This window comes from Petromyzon marinus, assembly GCF_048934315.1.
Source record: "Petromyzon marinus isolate PM22_M1 ecotype Great Lakes invasive population chromosome 80 unlocalized genomic scaffold, UKy_Petmar_22M1.pri1.0 chr80_unloc.4, whole genome shotgun sequence".
In the NCBI taxonomy this organism is placed as follows: Eukaryota; Metazoa; Chordata; class Hyperoartia; order Petromyzontiformes; family Petromyzontidae; genus Petromyzon; species Petromyzon marinus.
The window spans coordinates 224,692-243,999 of NW_027422632.1; the positions used below are offsets into that span (position 1 = coordinate 224,692).

General features: G+C 52.9%; 1 protein-coding gene across 1 annotated transcript; it reads right to left on the bottom strand.

Annotated features, from left to right (window-relative positions):
- Positions 1–500: 500 nt before the first annotated feature.
- LOC142908367 (dynein axonemal heavy chain 1-like) lies at positions 501–15,448 on the bottom strand. Its single transcript, XM_076058937.1, has 5 exons — positions 15,392–15,448; positions 10,280–10,440; positions 6,269–6,426; positions 1,413–1,586; positions 501–559 (listed from the first exon to the last, which is right to left on the bottom strand). The coding sequence occupies exons 1-5, from the start codon at positions 15,446–15,448 to the stop codon at positions 501–503; spliced, it is 609 nt and encodes a 202-aa protein (XP_075915052.1).
- Positions 15,449–19,308: the final 3,860 nt, after the last annotated feature.

The following is a 19,308-nucleotide window of genomic DNA, read 5'->3' on the forward strand; positions in this document are numbered from 1 at the left end:
AACAGAGTCTACAGACAGTACAGAGTGAGTCTGTATACAGTACAAAGTCCATATACAGTACAGAGTGAGTCTATAGACACAGTACAGAGTGAGTATATAGACAGTACAGAGTGAGTCTATGTACTGAGTCTATAGACTCAGTACAGAGTGAGTCTACAGACAGTACAGAGTCTATAGACTCAGTACTGAGTCTATAGACTCACTCTGTACTGAGTCTACAGACAGTACAGAGTCTATAGACTCAGTACAGAGTCTATAGACTCACTCTGTACTGAGTCTACAGACAGTACAGAGTCTATAGACTCACTCTGTACTGAGTCTACAGACAGTACAGAGTGAGTCTATAGACTCACTCTGTACTGAGTCTACAGACAGTACAGAGTGAGTCTATAGACTCACTCAGTACTGAGTCTACAGACAGTACAGAGTCTACAGACTCACTCAGCTCTGCCCCCCCACAACCACCACCACCACCACCCACCACCACCCCCCCCCCCCCCTCACGTGTCCAGCTGCGCAGGATAGTGCCAAAGATGGCGCCGCGGCTGTCGTCGCCGAGCTGCGGGAAGGCGAGGAGGTGGAGGGAGGGAGGGAGGAGTCTATAGACTCACTCTGTACTGAGTCTACAGACAGTACAGAGTCTATAGACTCACTCTGTACTGAGTCTACAGACAGTACAGAGTCTACAGACAGTACAGAGTGAGTCTATAGACTCACTCTGTACTGAGTCTATAGACAGTACAGAGTCTACAGACAGTACAGAGTGAATCTATAGACTCACTCTGTACTGAGTCTACAGACAGTACAGAGTCTATAGACTCACTCTGTACTGAGTCTACAGACAGTACAGAGTCTACAGACAGTACAGAGTGAGTCTATAGACTCACTCTGTACTGAGTCTATAGACAGTACAGAGTCTACAGACAGTACAGAGTGAGTCTATAGACTCACTCTGTACTGAGTCTATACAGAGTGAGTCTATAGACTCACTCTGTACTGAGTCTACAGACAGTACAGAGTCTATAGACTCACTCTGTACTGAGTCTATAGACAGTACAGAGTCTACAGACAGTACAGAGTGAGTCTATAGACTCACTCTGTACTGAGTCTATACAGAGTGAGTCTATAGACTCACTCTGTACTGAGTCTACAGACAGTACAGAGTCTATAGACTCACTCTGTACTGAGTCTATAGACTCAGTACAGAGTCTATAGACTCAGCACAGAGTCTACAGACAGTACAGAGTCTACAGACTCTGTACTGAGTCTACAGACAGTACAGAGTCTATAGACTCAGCACAGAGTCTACAGACAGTACAGAGTCTACAGACAGTACAGAGTCTACAGACTCACTCAGCTCTGCCCCCCCACCACCACCACCACCCCCCCCACCACCACCCCCCCCCCCTCACGTGTCCAGCTGCGCAGGATAGTGCCAAAGATGGCGCCGCGGCTGTCGTCGCCGAGCTGCGGGAAGGCGAGGAGGTGGAGGTGTCGCTGGAAGCGTGGGCTCACGGAGTGGCGACCCCCGCCGGGAGGGCCCATGGCACACACCACCGTGGTGTCCACCAGCTGACGGAACTCACCTGGGGGGAGGGAGGAGGGGAGGGAGGGTGGGGGGAGGGAGGGGAGGGAGGGGGGAGGGGGGGAGAGGGAGGGGGGAGAGGGGGAGGAGGGAGGGAGGAGGGAGGGAGGAGGGGGGGAGGAGGGAGGAGAGGGAGGAGGGGGAGGGAGGGAGAGAGGGAGGGAGAGAGGGAGGAGGGAGGAGGGAGGAGAGAGGGGGAGGGAGGGAGAGAGGGAGGGAGGAGGAGGAGGGAGGAGGGAGAGAGAGAGGGAGGGAGGGAGGGAGGGGGGAGGGAGGAGGGAGGGAGGAGGGAGGGAGGGAGGGGGGGAGGGAGGGAGGGAGGGGGGAGGGAGAGAGGGAGGGAGGGAGGAGGGAGGGAGGAGGGAGGGAGGGAGGGGGGGAGGGAGGGAGGGAGGGGGGAGGGAGAGAGGGAGGGAGGGAGGAGGGAGGGAGGAGGGAGGGAGGGAGGGGGGGAGGGAGGGAGGGAGGGGGGAGGGAGAGAGGGAGGGAGGGAGGAGGGAGAGAGAGGGAGGGAGGAGGGAGGGGGAGAGAGGGGGAGGGAGGGAGGGAGGGAGAGGGGGAGGGGAGGGAGAGAGGAGGGAGGAGGGAGAGAGGGGGAGGGAGGGAGGGAGGAGGGGGAGGGAGAGAGGGGGAGGGAGGGAGGAGGGGAGGGAGGGAGGGAAGAGGGGAGGGAGAGGGAGGGAGGGAGGGAGGGAGGGAGGGAGGAGGGAGGGAGGGAGGGGGGGGAGGGGGGAGGGAGGGAGGGAGGGGGGAGGGAGGGAGGGGGAGAGAGAGGGGAGGGAGGGGGAGGAGGGAGGGAGGGAGGGAGGAGGGGAGGGGGAGGGGGAGAGGGAGGGAGGGGGAGGGAGGGAGGAGAGGGAGGAGGGGGGGGAGGGAGGGAGGGAGGGGGGTGGTGTGTGTGACGTTGAGGGCGGTGGTGGGGCCAGGGAGTGGTATTAGAGTGGTACTACAGTCGCACCCTACACTACAGGTACTAGAGACATATGATGCTCAGTAGTACTCCCAGGTACCACTCAGGTACACCTACAGTCGCACTAACAGGTACTAGAGTGGTACTACAGTGGTACTAACAGGTACCCTAGGTGGTACTAGAGTGGTACACACCCTACAGTCGCACTAACAGGTACTAGAGTGGTACTACAGTGGTACTAGAGTGGTACTACAGTGGTACTAACAGGTACTACAGTGGTACTAGAGTGGTACTACAGTGGTACTACAGTGGTACTAACAGGTACTACAGTGGTACTACAGTGGTACTACAGTGGTACTAACAGGTACTACAGTGGTACTACAGTGGTACTAACAGGTACTACAGTGGTACTAGAGTGGTACTAACAGGTACTACAGTGGTACTACAGTGGTACTAACAGGTACTACAGTGGTACTACAGTGGTACTACAGTGGTACTAACAGGTACTACAGTGGTACTACAGTGGTACTACCAGGTACTACAGTGGTACTACAGTGGTACTACAGTGGTAGTACCAGGGTCTACAGTGGTACTACAGTGGTACTAGAGTGGTACTACAGTGGTACTAACAGGTACTAGAGTGGTACTAGAGTGGTACTAACAGGTCCTACAGTGGTACTACAGTGGTACTAGAGTGGCACTAACAGGTGCTACAGTGGTACTACAGTGGTAGTAGCAGGATCTACAGTGGTACTACAGTGGTACTACAGTGGTAGTACCAGGGTCTACAGTGGTACTACAGTGGTACTAGAGTGGTACTACAGTGGTACTAACAGGTACTACAGTGGTACTAACAGGTACTACCAGGTACTAGAGTGGTACTACAGTGGTACTAGAGTGGTACTACAGTGGTACTACCAGGTACTAGAGTGGTACTAGAGTGGTACTAACAGGTACTAGAGTGGTACTACAGTGGTACTACAGTGGTACTAACAGGTACTAGAGTGGTACTACAGTGGTACTACAGTGGTACTAACAGGTACTACAGTGGTACTACAGTGGTACTAACAGGTACTACAGTGGTACTACAGTGGTACTACAGTGGTACTAACAGGTACTACAGTGGTACTACAGTGGTACTACAGTGGTACTACAGTGGTACTATAGTGGTACTAACAGGTACTACAGTGGTACTAACAGGTACTACAGTGGTACTACAGTGGTACTAGAGTGGTACTAACAGGTACTACAGTGGTACTAGAGTGGTACTACAGTGGTACTACCAGGTACTAGAGTGGTACTACAGTGGTACTACAGTGGTAGTATCAGGTACTAGAGTTGTACTAGAGTGGTACTAGAGTGGTACTAACAGGTACTAGAGTGGTACTAGAGTGGTACTACAGTGGTACTAGAGTGGTACTACAGTGGTACTAACAGGTACTACAGTGGTACTACAGTGGTACTAACAGGTACTACAGTGGTACTACAGTGGTACTACCAGGTACTAGAGTGGTACTAGAGTGGTACTAGAGTGGTACTACCAGGTACTAGAGTGGTACTAGAGTGGTACTACAGTGTACTAGAGTGGTACTACAGTGGTACTACAGTGGTACTACCAGGTACTAGAGTGGTACTACAGTGGTAGTACCAGGGTCTACAGTGGTACTAGAGTGGTACTAGAGTGGTACTACAGTGGTACTACAGTGGTAGTACCAGGGTCTACAGTGGTACTAGAGTGGTACTAACAGGTACTAGAGTGGTACTACAGTGGTACTAGAGTGGTACTAGAGTGGTACTACAGTGGTACTAACAGGTACTACAGTGGTACTACAGTGGTACTACCAGGTACTAGAGTGGTACTACAGTGGTAGTACCAGGGTCTACAGTGGTACTACAGTGGTACTAGAGTGGTACTAGAGTGGTACTACAGTGGTAGTACCAGGGTCTACAGTGGTACTACAGTGGTACTACAGTGGTACTACCAGGTACTACAGTGGTCCTACAGATGGCCTCTAACAGACCCCAGGTCAAGCTTCGTCGTCGTCTGTGAAGGCTCTGGGCGCTGTGGCCCCACACACACAGAGGGGGGGTGGGCGACCAGCGCCACGCCCGGCCGCCTTTGTCTCTCTCCCCCTAGTGGCGATGCTTTCCACGCAGACACCACCACCATCACCACCACCACCACCGTCACCACCACCGCCATCACCACCACCACCACCACCACCCCCACCACCACCACCATCACCCCCACCACCACCATCACCATCACCACCACCATCACCACCACCACCACCACCACCGCCACCACCACCGCCACCACCACCACCACCACCGTCACACCACCACCACCACCGCCACCACCACCACCACCACCGTCACACCACACCACCACCATCACCACCACCACCACCACCACCACCGTCACCACCACCACCACCACCATCACCCCCACCACCACCACCATCACCCCCACCACCACCACCACCACCATCACCACCACCACCATCACCACCACCACCACCACCACCGCCACCACCACCGCCACCACCACCACCACCACCGTCACACCACCACCACCACCACCACCACCGTCACCACCACCATCACCACCACCACCATCACCACCGTCACCGTCACCACCACCATCACCACCACCACCACCATCACCACCACCACCACCACCACCGCCACGTGTCCTCACCGATGTGTGCCACGTCGTACCACCATCACCACCATCACCACCACCACCGTCACACCACACCACCACCACCACACCACCGTCACCACCACCATCACCACCACCGCCACGTGTCCTCACCGATGTGTGCCACGTCGTACCACCATCACCACCATCACCACCACCACCGTCACACCACACCACCACCACCACACCACCACCACCGTCACCACCACACCACACCACCACCGTCACCACGTGTCCTCACCGATGTGTGCCACGTCGTACCACCATCACCACCACACCACCACCACCGTCACCACCACCACCACCGTCACACCACCACCACCACCGCCACGTGTCCTCACCGATGTGTGCCACGTCGTACCACCATCACCACCATCACCACCATCACCACCATCACCACCATCACCACCACCGTCACACCACACCACCACCACCACACCACCACCACCACCACCATCACCACCACCACCGCCACCGTCACCACCATCACCACCACCACCACCACCATCACCACCACCACCACCACCGTCACCACCACCACCACCATCACCACCACCACCACCGTCACACCACACCACCACACCACCACCACCACCGTCACCACCACCATCACCACCACCACCACCATCATCACCACCACCACCGTCACACCATCACCACCACCACCACCACCACCGTCACCACCACCATCACCACCACCACCACCATCATCACCACCACCACCGTCACACCACACCACCACCGTCACCACCACCGTCACCACCGTCACCACCACCACAACCACCACCATCACCACCACCACCACCACCACCGTCACCACCACTGTCACCACCACCACCACCGTCACCACCACCGTCACCACCATCACCACCACCACCAACACCACCACCCCCACCACCACCACCATCACCACCACCACCACCACCGCCACACCACCACCACCATCACCACCACCACACCATCACCACCACCACCACCGTCACCACCACCATCACCACCACCACACCGTCACACCACCACCACCACCACCATCACCACCACCACCACCACCACCGCCACGTGTCCTCACCGATGTGTGCCACGTCGTACCACCCGCCCTGATCAATGAGCTGCCGCAGCAGCTCCAGGGGCGGCTGGGCTCCGTGGGCGTCCGGGCCCGGCAAGTTCACGTCCTCCACACACAGCACGAGGCGCTTGCCCAGCGGCGGGCCAAACACTCCCTTACGCCTGTGGGGGAGAGGGGAGAGGAGGGAGTGTGGTGGTGGTGGTGTTGTGGTAGTGTGGTGTGGTGGTGGTGGTGTGGTGGTGGTGTGGTGGTGGTGTGGTGGTGATGGTGGTGGTGGTGTGGTGGTGGTGTGGTGGTAGTGTGGTGGTGATGGTGGTGGTAGTGGTGGTGGTAGTGTGGTGGTGGTGGTGGTAGTGTGGTGGTGGTAGTGTGGTGTGCTGGTTGTGGTAATGTGGTAGTGTGGTAGTGTGGTGGTAGTGTGGTGGTTGTGGTGGTGTGGTGGTAGTGGTAGTGTGGTAGTGTGGTGGTGGTAGTGGTAGTGTGGTGGTAGTGTGGTAATGTGGTGGTTGTGGTGGTAGTGTGGTAGTGTGGTGGTAGTGGTAGTGTGGTGGAAGTAGTGTGGAAGTGTGGTGGTGGTAGTGGTAGTAGTGTGGTGGTAGTGGTAGTGTGGTGGTGGTGGTGGTAGTGTGGTGTTGGTAGTGTGGTGGTAGTGGTAGTGTGGTGGTGGTGGTGGTAGTGTGGTGGTGGTGGTGGTAGTGTGGTGGTAGTGGTAGTGTGGTGGTAGTGGTAGTGTGGTGGTGGTGGTGGTAGTGTGGTGGTAGTGGTAGTGTGGTGGTAGTGGTAGTGTGGTGGTGGTGGTAGTGGTAGTGTGGTGGTAGTGTGGTGGTAGTGGTGGTGTGGTGGTAGTGTGGTGGTAGTGTGGTGGTGGTAGTAGTGTGGTGGTAGTGTAGTGGTAGTAGTGTGGTGGTAGTGGTAGTAGTGTGGTAGTAGTGTGGTGGTGGTGGTGTGGTGGTAGTGTGGTGGTAGTGTGGTGGTAGTAGTGTGGTGGTAGTAGTGTGGTGGTAGTGGTAGTGTGGTAGTGTGGTAGTGGTAGTTGGGTAGTGGTAGTGTGGTGGTAGTGTAGTGGTAGTGCGGTGGTAGTGTGGTGGTAGTGTGGTGGTTGTGTGGTGGTAGTGTGGTGGTTGTGTGGTGGTAGTGTGGTAGTGGTAGTGTGGTAGTGTGGTGGTAGTGGTAGTGTGGTGGTGGTGGTGGTGGTAGTGTGGTGGTAGTGGTAGTGTGGTGGTAGTGGTAGTGTGGTGGTGGTGGTAGTGGTAGTGTGGTGGTAGTGTGGTGGTAGTGGTGGTGTGGTGGTAGTGTGGTGGTAGTGTGGTGGTGGTAGTAGTGTGGTGGTAGTGTAGTGGTAGTAGTGTGGTGGTAGTGGTAGTAGTGTGGTAGTAGTGTGGTGGTGGTGGTGTGGTGGTAGTGTGGTGGTAGTGTGGTGGTAGTAGTGTGGTGGTAATAGTGTGGTGGTAGTGGTAGTGTGGTAGTGTGGTAGTGGTAGTGTGGTAGTGGTAGTGTGGTGGTAGTGTAGTGGTAGTGCGGTGGTAGTGTGGTGGTAGTGTGGTGGTTGTGTGGTGGTAGTGTGGTGGTTGTGTGGTGGTGGTGGTAGTGTGCTGGTTGTGGTTGTGTGCTTGCTGTAGTAGTGACGACTCACCGTTTGTCCGTCTTGCTGTCCACCAAACTCCTGTGTCTGGGCAGCGGTGGTGGTAGTGTGGTAGTAGTGTGGTGGTAGTAGTGTGGTGATTGTAGTGTGGTGGTGGTGGTAGTGTGGTGGTAGTGTGGTGGTGGTGGTAGTGTGGTGGTAGTGTGGTGGTAGTGGTAGTGTGGTAGTGGTAGTGGTTGTGGTAGTGTGGTGGTAGTGTGGTAGTAGTGTGGTGGTAGTGTGGTAGTGGTAGTGTGGTAGTAGTGTAGTTGTGTGCTTGCTGTAGTAGTGACGACTCACCGTTTGTCCGTCTTGCTGTCCACAAACTCCTGTGTCTGGGCTGCGGTGGTGGTGTGGTGGTGGTAGTAGTGTGGTGGTAGTAGTGTGGTGGTAGTGGTAGTGTGGTGGTGGTGGTAGTGTGGTGGTAGTAGTGTGGTAGTGTGGTGGTGGTGGTGTGGTGGTGGTAGTGTGGTAGTGTGGTGGTAGTGGTTGTGGTGGTGGTGTGGTGGTGGTGTGGTGGTGGTAGTGTGGTAGTGTGGTGGTAGTGGTTGTGGTGGTGGTGTGGTGGTGGTGTGGTGGTGGTGTGGTGGTGGTGGTGGTGTGGTAGTGGTAGTGTGGTAGTGGTAGTGTGGTAGTGTGGTAGTGGTAGTGTGGTAGTGTGGTGGTGGTGGTGGTGGTGGTAGTGTGGTGGTGGTAGTGGTGGTGGTGTGGTGGTAGTGGTTGTGGTGGTGGTGTGGTGGTGTGGTGGTAGTGGTGGTAGTGTGGTGGTGGTAGTGTGGTAGTGTGGTGGTGGTGGTGTGGTGGTGGTGGTGGTGTGGTGGTGGTGGTGGTGTGGTGGTGGTGGTGGTAGTGTGGTGGTGTGGTGGTGGTGGTAGTGTGGTGGTGGTGTGGTGGTGGTGTGGTGGTGGTAGTGTGGTGGTGGTGGTAGTGTGGTAGAGTGGTGGTGGTGGTTGTGGTAGTAGTGTGGTGGTAGTGTGGTGGTAGTGTGGTGGTGGTGGTAGTGTGGTGGTAGTGTGGTAGTGGTAGTGTGGTGGTAGTGTGGTGGTAGTAGTGGTAGTAGTGTGGTGGTAGTGTGGTAGTGTGGTAGTAGTGTGGTGGTAGTGTGGTAGTGTGGTAGTAGTGTGGTGGTAGTGTGGTAGTGGTAGTGTGGTAGTGGTGGTGGTAGTGTAGTTGTGTGCTTGCTGTAGTCGTGACGACTCACCGTTTGTCCGTCTTGCTGTCCACAAACTCCTGTGTCTGGGCAGCAGTGGTAGTGTGGTAGTAGTGGTAGTGTGGTGGTTGTGGTTGTGTGGTGGTAGTGTGGTGGTAGTGGTAGTGTGGTGGTGGTAGTAGTGTGGTAGTAGTGTGGTGGTGGTGGTTGTGGTAGTGTGGTGGTAGTGTGGTGGTAGTGTGGTGGTAGTGTGGTGGTTGTGTGGTGGTAGTGTGGTGGTTGTGTGGTGGTAGTGTGGTGGTGGTGGTAGTGTGGTAGTGTGGTAGTAGTGTGGTAGTAGTGTGGTGGTAGTAGTGGTAGTGTGGTAGTAGTGTGGTTGTGTGCTTGCTGTAGTAGTGATGACTCACCGTTTGTCCGTCTTGCTGTCCACAAACTCCTGTGTCTGGGCAGCGGTGGTGGTAGTGTGGTGGTAGTAGTGTGGTGGTAGTAGTGTGGTGGTGGTGGTGGTAGTGTGGTGGTGGTAGTGTGGTGGTTGTAGTTGTGTGCTTGCTGTAGGAGTGGCGACTCACCGTTTGTCCGTCTTGCTGTCCACAAACTCCTGTGTCTGGGCAGCGGTGGTGGTGGTAGTAGTGGTAGTGTGGTGGTAGTAGTGTGGTGGTGGTGGTGGTGGTAGTGTGGTGGTAGTGTGGTTGTGTGGTGGTAGTGTGCTGGTTGTAGGAGTGCCGACTCACCGTTTGTCCGTCTTGCTGTCCACAAACTCCTGTGTCTGTGCAGCGGTGGTGGTGTGGTGGTAGTGGTAGTGTGGTGGTGGTGGTGGTAGTGTGGTGGTGGTGGTGGTAGTGTGGTGGTGGTGGTAGTGTGGTGGTGGTAGTGTGCTGGTTGTAGTAGTGACGACTCACCGTTTGTCCGTCTTGCTGTCCACAAACTCCTGTGTCTGTGCAGCGGTGGTGGTGGTGGTGGTAGTAGTGGTGGTGGTAGTGTGGTGGTGGTGGTGGTAGTGTGGTGGTGGTGGTAGTGTGGTGGTAGTAGTGTGGTGGTGGTAGTGTGGTGGTGGTAGTGTGGTGGTGGTAGTGTGGTGGTGGTGGTAGTGTGGTGGTGGTGGTAGTGTGGTGGTAGTAGTGTGGTGGTGGTAGTGTGGTGGTGGTAGTGTGGTGGTGGTAGTGTGGTGGTAGTAGTGTGGTGGTGGTGGTGGTGGTAGTGTGCCGGTTGTGGTTGTGTGCTTGCTGTAGGAGTGATGACTCACCGTTTGTCCATCTTGCTGTCCACAAACTCCTGTGTCTGTGCAGCGGTGGTGCGCGCCGAGCAGCTGAGGAAGTGAGTGACGAACGAGGCCGGCATCCCAGCCAGCAGCAGGGACGAGAGAGTGAGGGACTTGCCAGTTCCAGTGGGTCCTACACACAGCGCCTGGTACACACAGAGACACATAGAGACACTCATAGAGACACACAGAAACATAGACACTCATAGAGACTCATAGAAAGCGTGAGGGACTTGCCAGTTCCAGTGGGTCCTACACACAGTGCCTGGTACACACAGAGACTCATAGAGATACATAGAGACCCATAGACACTCATAGAGACTCATAGAGAGCGTGAGGGACTTGCCAGTTCCAGTGGGTCCTACACACAGTGCCTGGTACACACAGAGACACATAGAGACCCATAGAGACACACAGAAACACAGACACTCATAGAGACCCATAGAGACTCATAGACACCCATAGAGACTCATAGAGAGCGTGAGGGACTTGCCAGTTCCAGTGGGTCCTACACACAGTGCCTGGTACACACAGAGACTAATAGACACTCATAGAGACACACAGAAACATAGACACTCATAGAGACCCATAGAGACTCATAGAGAGCGTGAGGGACTTGCCAGTTCCAGTGGGTCCTACACACAGTGCCTGGTACACACAGAGACACATAGAGACACTCATAGAGACTCATAGAGACACATAGAGATACATAGAGACTCATAGAGACACACAGAAACACAGACACTCATAGAGACACATAGAGACTCATAGAGATACATAGACACCCATAGAGACCCATAGAGATACATAGAGACACACATAGAGACACATAGACACACAGAGACTCATAGAGACACATAGAGACTCATAGAGAGCGTGAGGGACTTGCCAGTTCCAGTGGGTCCTACACACAGTGCCTGGTACACACAGAGACACATAGAGACACTCATAGAGACACACAGAAACATAGACACTCATAGAGACCCATAGAGACTCATAGAGAGCGTGAGAGACTTGCCAGTTCCAGTGGGTCCTACACACAGCGCCTGGTACACACAGAGACACATAGAGACACTCATAGAGACACACAGAAACACAGACACTCATAGAGACACATAGAGATACATAGAGACTCATAGAGACACATAGAGACACATAGAGACTCATAGAGACACATAGAGACTCATAGAGAGCGTGAGAGACTTGCCAGTTCCAGTGGGTCCTACACACAGTGCCTGGTACACACAGAGACACAAAGACACTCATAGAGACACACAGAAACACAGACACTCATAGAGACTCATAGAGAGCGTGAGGGACTTGCCAGTTCCAGTGGGTCCTACACACAGTGCTTGGTACACACAGAGACACACAGAGACACACAGACACCCATAGAAGAACATAGAGATACATAGAGCTACACAGACACCCATAGAGATACACAGACATCCAAAGAGATACATAGACACCCATAGAGATACATAGACACCCATAGAGATACATAGAGATACATGGAGACTCATAGACATCCATAGAGATACATAGACACCCATAGAGATACATAGAGACTCATAGAGATACATAGACACCCATAGAGATACATAGAGATACATGGAGACTCATAGACATCCATAGAGATACATAGACACCCATAGAGATACATAGAGACTCAAAGAGACACACAGACACCCAAAGAGACACAGAGACACCCATAGAGATACATAGACACCCATAGAGACACATAGAGACTCATATAGATACATAGACACCCATAGAGACACGCAGACATCCATAGAGATACATAGACACCCATAGAGATACATAAAAATACATAGAGACCTATAGAGATACATAGAGATACATAGAGACCCATAGAGATACATAGAGACTCATAAAGATACATAGAGATACATAGAGACCCATAGAGATACATAGAGACGCATGGAGATACATAGACACCCATAGAGATACATAGACACCCATAGAGATACATAGAGACCTATAGAGATACATAGAGACCTATAGAGATACAGAGACCCATAGAGATACATAGAGACCTATAGAGATACATAGAGACCCATAGAGATACATAGAGACCCATAGAGATACATAGACACCCATAGAGATACATAGAGATGCATAGAGATACACAGACACCCATAGAGATACACATAGAGATACATAGACACCCAAAGAGATACATAGACACCCATTGAGATCCATAGAGATACATACAGATACACAGACACCCATAGAGATACACAGACACCCATAGAGATATATAGAGATACATAGAGATACATAGGCACCCATAGAGACACATAGACACCTATAGAGATACATAGAGATACATAGACACCCATAGAGACACACAGACACCCATAAAGATACAGATACCCATAGAGATACAAAGACACCCATAGAGATACATAGAGACTCATAGAGATACATAGAGATACATAGACACCTATAGAGATACATAGAGACTCATAGAGATACATAGAGACTCATAGAGATTCACAGAGATACATAGACACCCATAGAGATACATAGACACCCATAGAGATACATAGAGACTCATAGAGATATATAGACACCAATAGATACATAGAGATACATAGAGATATATAGACACCCATAGAGATACATAGACACCCATATAGATACATAGACACCCATAGAGACACATAGACACGCATAGAGACACATAGACACCCATAGAGATACATAGACACCCATAGAGACACATAGACACCCATAGAGACACACAGACACCCATAGAGACACACAGACACCCATAGAGATACATAGAGATACATAGAGACCCATAGAGATACATAGAGACCCATAGAGATACATAGACACCCATAGAGATACATAGACACTCATAGAGATACATAGACACCCATAGAGACACATAGACACCCATAGAGATACATAGAGACTCATAGAGATACACAGAGAACCATAGAGATACATAGACACCCATAGAGATACATAGACACCCATAGAGACACATAGAGATACATAGACAACCATAGAGATACACAGAGATACATAGAGATACATAGACACCCATAGAGATACATAGACACTCATAGACACCCATAGAGATACATAGAGATACATAGAGACACATAGACACCCATAGAGATACATAGACACCCATAGAGATACAGTGAGGGAAAAAAGTATTTGATCCCCTGCTGATTTTGTACGTTTGCCCACTGACAAAGAAATCATCAGTCTATAATTTTAATGGTAGGTTTATTTGAACAGTGAGAGACAGAATAACAACAACAAAATCCGGAAAAACGCATGTCAAAAATGTTATAAATTGATTTGCATTTTAATGAGGGAAATAAGCATTTGACTCCCTCTCAATCAGAAAGATTTCTGACTCCCAGGTGTCTTTTATACAGGTAACGAGCTGAGATTAGGAGCACACTCTTAAAGGGAGTGCTCCTAATCTCAGCATGTTACCTGTATAAAAGACACCTGTCCACAGAAGCAATCAATCAATCAATCAGATTCCAAACTCTCCACCATGGCCAAGACCAAAAAGCTCTCCAAGGATGTCAGGGACAAGATTGTAGACCTACACAAGGCTGGAATGGGCTACAAGACCATTGCCAAGCAGCTTGGTGAGAAGGTGACAACAGTTGGTGCGATTATTCGCAAATGGAAGAAACACAAAAGAACTGTCAATCTCCCTCGGCCTGGGGCTCCATGCAAGATCTCACCTCGTGGAGTTGCAATGATCATGAGAACGGTGATGAATCAGCCCAGAACTACACGGGAGGATCTTGTCAATGATCTCAAGGCAGCTGGGACCATAGTCACCAAGAAAACAATTGGTAACACACTACGCCGTGAAGGGGCGAAATCCTGCAGCGCCCGCAAGGTCCCCCTGCTCAAGAAAGCACATATACATGCCCGTCTGAAGTTTGCCAATGAACATCTGAATGATTCAGAGGACAACTGGGTGAAAGTGTTGTGGGTCAGATGAGACCAAAATGGAGCTCTTTGGCATCAACTCAACTCGCCGTGTTTGGAGGAGGAGGAATGCTGCCTATGACCCCAAGAACACCATCCCCACCGTCAAACATGGAGGTGGAAACATTATGCTTTGGGGGTGTTTTTCTGCTAAGGGGACAGGACAACTTCACCGCATCAAAGGGACGATGGACGGGACCATGTACCGTCAAATCTTGGGTGAGAACCTCCTTCCCTCAGCCGGGGCATTGAAAATGGGTCGTGGATGGGTATTCCAGCATGACAATGACCCAAAACACACGGCCAAGGCAACAAAGGAGTGGCTCAAGAAGAGGCACATTAAGGTCCTGGAGTGGCCTAGCCAGTCTCCAGACCTTAATCCCATGGAAAATCTGTGGAGGGAGCTGAAGGTTCGAGTTGCCAAACGTCAGCCTCGAAACCTTAATGAAATTGGAGAAGATCTGCAAAGAGGAGTGGGACAAAATCCCTCCTGAGATGTGTGCAAACCTGGTGGCCAACTACAAGAAACGTCTGACCTCTGTGATTGCCAACAAGGCGTTTTGCCACCAAGTACTAAGTCATGTTTTGCAGAGGGTTCAAATACTTATTTCCCTCATTAAAATGAAAATCAATGTATAACATTTTTGACATGCGTTTTTCTGGATTTTGTTGTTGTTATTCTGTCTCTCACTGTTCAAATAAACCTACCATTAAAATTATAGATTGATCATTTCTTTGTCAGTGGGCAAACGTGCAAAATCAGCAGAGGATCAAATACTTATTCCCTCACTGAGACATCCTCAGCATGTCCACGGTGGGTGAGGGTGAGTGGTGAGTGAGTGGGTGGGTGAGTGAGTGGGTGAGTGAGTGGGTGAGTGATGAGTTAGTGAGTGAGTGAGTGGGTGAGTGGGTGAGTGATGAATGAGTGAGTGAGTGGGTGAGTGAGTGAGTGAGTGGTGTGTGGGTGAGTGAGTGTGTGAGTGATGAGTGAGTGGGTGAGTGAGTGATGAGTGAGTGAGTGGGTGAGTGATGAGTGAGTGTTGAGTGGGTGAGTGAGTGGTGAGTGAGTGGTGAGTGAGTGGTGAGTGGTGAGCTGCTCACCGGCTTGTGGTTGGTGAGCAGCAGGTGAAGGAGGTGAGACATCCTCAGAGTGTCCATGGTGGGTGAGGGTGAGTGGTGAGTGGTGAGTGAGTGGTGAGTGGGTGGGTGGGTGGGTGAGTGAGTGAGTGAGTGTGTGAGTGAGTGAGTGTGTGAGTGTGTGAGTGATGAGTGGGTGAGTGAGTGATGAATGAGTGAGTGGGTGAGTGATGAGTGAGTGAGTGGGTGAGTGAGTGAGTGGTGAGTGAGTGAGTGGGTGAGTGAGTGAGTGGTGAGTGAGTGAGTGGGTGAGTGAGTGAGTGAGTGGTGAGTGAGTGAGTGATGAGTGAGTGAGTGAGTGTGTGAGTGGTGAGTGAGTGAGTGGGTGAGTGAGTGAGTGGTGAGTGAGTGGGTGAGTGAGTGGTGAGTGAGTGAGTGGTGAGTGAGTGAGTGAGTGGTGAGTGAGTGAGTGGGTGAGTGAGTGAGTGGTGAGTGGTGAGTGAGTGAGTGGGTGAGTGGGTGAGTGAGTGAGTGGGTGAGTGAGTAGATGGCTGAGTGAGTGAGTGGGTGAGTGATTGGTGAGTGGGTGAGTGATGAAGGAGTGAGTGGTGAGTGAGTGTGTGAGTGAGTGAGTGATGAGTGAGTGACTGGTGAGTGAGTGGTGAGCTGCTCACCGGCTTGTGGTTGGTGAGCAGGAGGTGAAGGAGGTGAGACATCCTCAGAGTGTCCATGGTGGGTGAGTGGTGAGTGAGTGAGTGAGTGGTGAGTGGGTGGGTCAGTGAGTGATGAGTGAGTGAGTGGTGAGTGAGTGAGTGGGTGAGTGATGAATGAGTGAGTGGTGAGTGAGTGATGAGTGAGTTAGTGAGTGAGTGAGTGTGTGAGTGGTGAGTGAGTGGTGAGTGAGTGAGTGGGTGAGTGATGAATGAGTGAGTGAGTGTGTGAGTGATGAGTGAGTTAGTGAGTGATGAGTGAGTGAGTGAGTGGTGAGTGGTGAGTGAATGACTGGTGAGTGGTGAGTGGGTGACTGGTGAGTGAGTGGTGAGTGGTGCGCTGCTCACCGGCTTGTGGTTGGTGAGCAGGAGGTGAAGGAGGTGAGACATCCTCAGTGTCCATGGTGGGTGAGTGGTGAGTGAGTGGTGAGTGGGTGAGTGAGTGAGTGAGTGAGTGATGAGTGAGTGAGTGATGAGTGAGTGAGTGTGTGAGTGGTGAGTGAGTGAGTGGGTGAGTGGTGAGTGAGTGAGTGGGTGAGTGGTGAATGAGTGAGTGAGTGGGTGAGTGAGTGATGAATGAGTGAGTGGGTGAGTCAGTGAGTGAGTGATGAGTGAGTGAGTGATGAGTGAGTGATGAGTGAGTGAGTGATGAGTGAGTGAGTGTGTGAGTGGTGAGTGAGTGGGTGGGTGAGTGAGTGGATGAGTGGTGGGTGAGTGGGTGAGTGAGTGGGTGGGTGAGTGGTGAGTGGTGAGTGAGTGAGTGGTGAGTGGTGAGCTGCTCACCGGCTTGTGGTTGGTGAGCAGCAGGTGAAGAAGGTGAGACATCCTCAGAGTGTCCACGGTGGGTGAGTGGTGAGTGAGTGGTGAGTGGGTGGGTGAGTGAGTGGATGGGTGAGGGGGTGAGTGGGTGAGTGAATGGTGTGTGGGTGAGTGAGTGAGTGAATGGTGTGTGGGTGAGTGAGTGATGAGTGAGTGAGTTAGTGAGTGAGTGAGTGGGTGAGTGATGAGTGAGTGAGTGTGTGAGTGGTGAGTGAGTGAGTGAGTGTGTGAGTGGTGAGTGAGTGGTGAGTGGTGAGCTACTCACCGGCTTGTGGTTGGTGAGCAGCAGGTGAAGGAGGTGAGACATCCTCAGAGTGTCCACGGTGGGTGAGGGTGAGTGGTGAGTGGGTGGGTGAGTGAGTGGATGAGTGAGTGGGTGAGTGAGTGGGTGAGTGTGTGAGTGTGTGGGTGGGTGAGTGAGTGAGCGAGTGATGAGTGAGTGAGTGGGTGAGTGATGAATGAGTGAGTGGGTGAGTGATGAGTGATGAATGAGTGAGTGGGTGAGTGATGAATGAGTGTGTGAGTGGTGAGTGAGTGGTGAGTGGTGAGTGAGTAAGTTAGTGAGTGAGTGAGTGTGTGACTGGTGAGTGATGAGTGAGTGAGTGAGTGGTGAGTGAGTGGTGAGTGGTGAGCTGCTCACCGGCTTGTGGTTGGTGAGCAGCAGGTGAAGGAGGTGAGACATCCTCACTGTGTCCATGGTGGGCACCACAATGTCAGCGAAGGGAGTGCCCGGTGCCACGGTCAACTCCGCCACCCCCACCATCCATCCCACCCATCGCACCTGCACGCACACAGCCACAGGCAAAGGTCACCCAGGTAGCCTCTAGCAGGGCTGTAGGGGCAAGTGCAGTTACACAGACACAAAGATAAAGCTCCCCCAGGTAGCCTCCAGCAGGGCTGTAGGGGCAAGTGCTCTGTTACACAGACACAGACAAAGCTCCCCCAGGTAGCCTCCAGCAGGGCTGTAGGGGCAAGTGCTGTTACACAGACACAGACAAAGCTCCCCCAGGTAGCCTCTAGCAGGGCTGTAGGGGCAAGTGCAGTCACACAGACACAGACAAAGCTCCCCCAGGTAGCCTCCAGCAGGGCTGTAGGGGCAAGTGCAGTTACACAGACACAGACAAAGCTCCCCCAGGTAGCCTCCAGCAGGGCTGTAGGGGCAAGTGCTGTCACACAGACACAGACAAAGCTACCCCAGGTAGCCTCCAATAAGGCTGTAGGGGTAAGTGCAGTCACACAGACACAGACAAAGCTACCCCAGGTAGCCTCCAATAAGGCTGTAGGGGTAAGTGCAGTCACACAGACACAGACAAAGCTCCCCCAGGTAGCCTCTAGCAGGGCTGTAGGGGCAAGTGCAGTCACACAGACACAGACAAAGCTCCCCCAGGTAGCCTCTAGCAGGGCTGTAGGGGCAAGTGCAGTTACACAGACACAGACAAAGCTCCCCCAGGTAGCCTCCAGCAGGGATGTTGGGGCAAGTGCGAGAACTAGAGACACAAAGAGACACAAAGAGACACAAAGACAAAGCTCCCCCAGGTAGCCTCTAGCAGGGCTGTAGGGGCAAGTGCAGTTACACAGACACAGACAAAGCTCCCCCAGGTAGCCTCCAGCAGGGCTGTAGGGGCAAGAGCAGTTACACAGACACAGACAAAGCTCCCCCAGGTAGCCTCTAGCAGGGCTGTAGGGGCAAGTGCAGTCACACAGACACAGACAAAGCTCCCCCAGGTAGCCTCTAGCAGGGCTGTAGGGGCAAGAGCAGTTACACAGACACAAAGACAAAGCTCCCCCGGGTAGCCTCCAGCAGCGGGCAACAGCAGCAGCCTAGTCATTTTTAAGGCTGAGCGGACCTAGAGGCGTCCCCACCTGGTGACGCGAAGCCTCCTCCCCCTCCTCCTCCCCCTCGTCTCGGCCTCCAGCGCGGCCGCTGAATCCGCCGTCGTCAAGACGATAGTCATAGACCAAGCCCTCGTCCGGGAATGGGAGACACAGCTGAGAGACACGGGGAGAGAGACACGGTGAGACACGGTGAGAGAGACACGGTGAGAGAGACACGGTGAGAGAGACACGGGGAGAGAGACACGGGGAGAGAGACACGGTAGTCATAGACCAAGCCCTCGTCCGGGAACGGGAGACGCAGCTGAGAGACACGGGGAGACACGGGGAGAGAGACACGGGGAGAGAGACACGGTGAGAGAGAGACACGGTGAGAGAGAGACACGGGGAGAGAGACACGGTAGTCATAGACCAAGCCCTCGTCCGGGAACGGGAGACGCAGCTGAGAGACACGGAGAGAGAGACACGGGGAGAGAGACACGGGGAGACACGGGGAGACACGGGGAGACACGGGGAGAGAGACACGGGGATAGAGACACGGGGAGAGAGACACGGTGAGACACGGGGAGAGAGACACGG

Excerpts from the sequence above, each read along its gene's own strand:
- LOC142908367 (XM_076058937.1), bottom strand. The coding sequence starts at position 15,448 with ATGGACACTCTGAGGATGTCTCACCTCCTTCACCTGCTGCTCACCAAC. Across the intron at positions 6,427-10,279 it reads GACAGCAAGATGGACAAACG|GCGTAAGGGAGTGTTTGGCC; the intron begins GTGAGTCATCAC and ends TCTCCCCCACAG. Across the intron at positions 1,587-6,268 it reads GTACGACGTGGCACACATCG|GTGAGTTCCGTCAGCTGGTG; the intron begins GTGAGGACACGT and ends CCCTCCCCCCAG.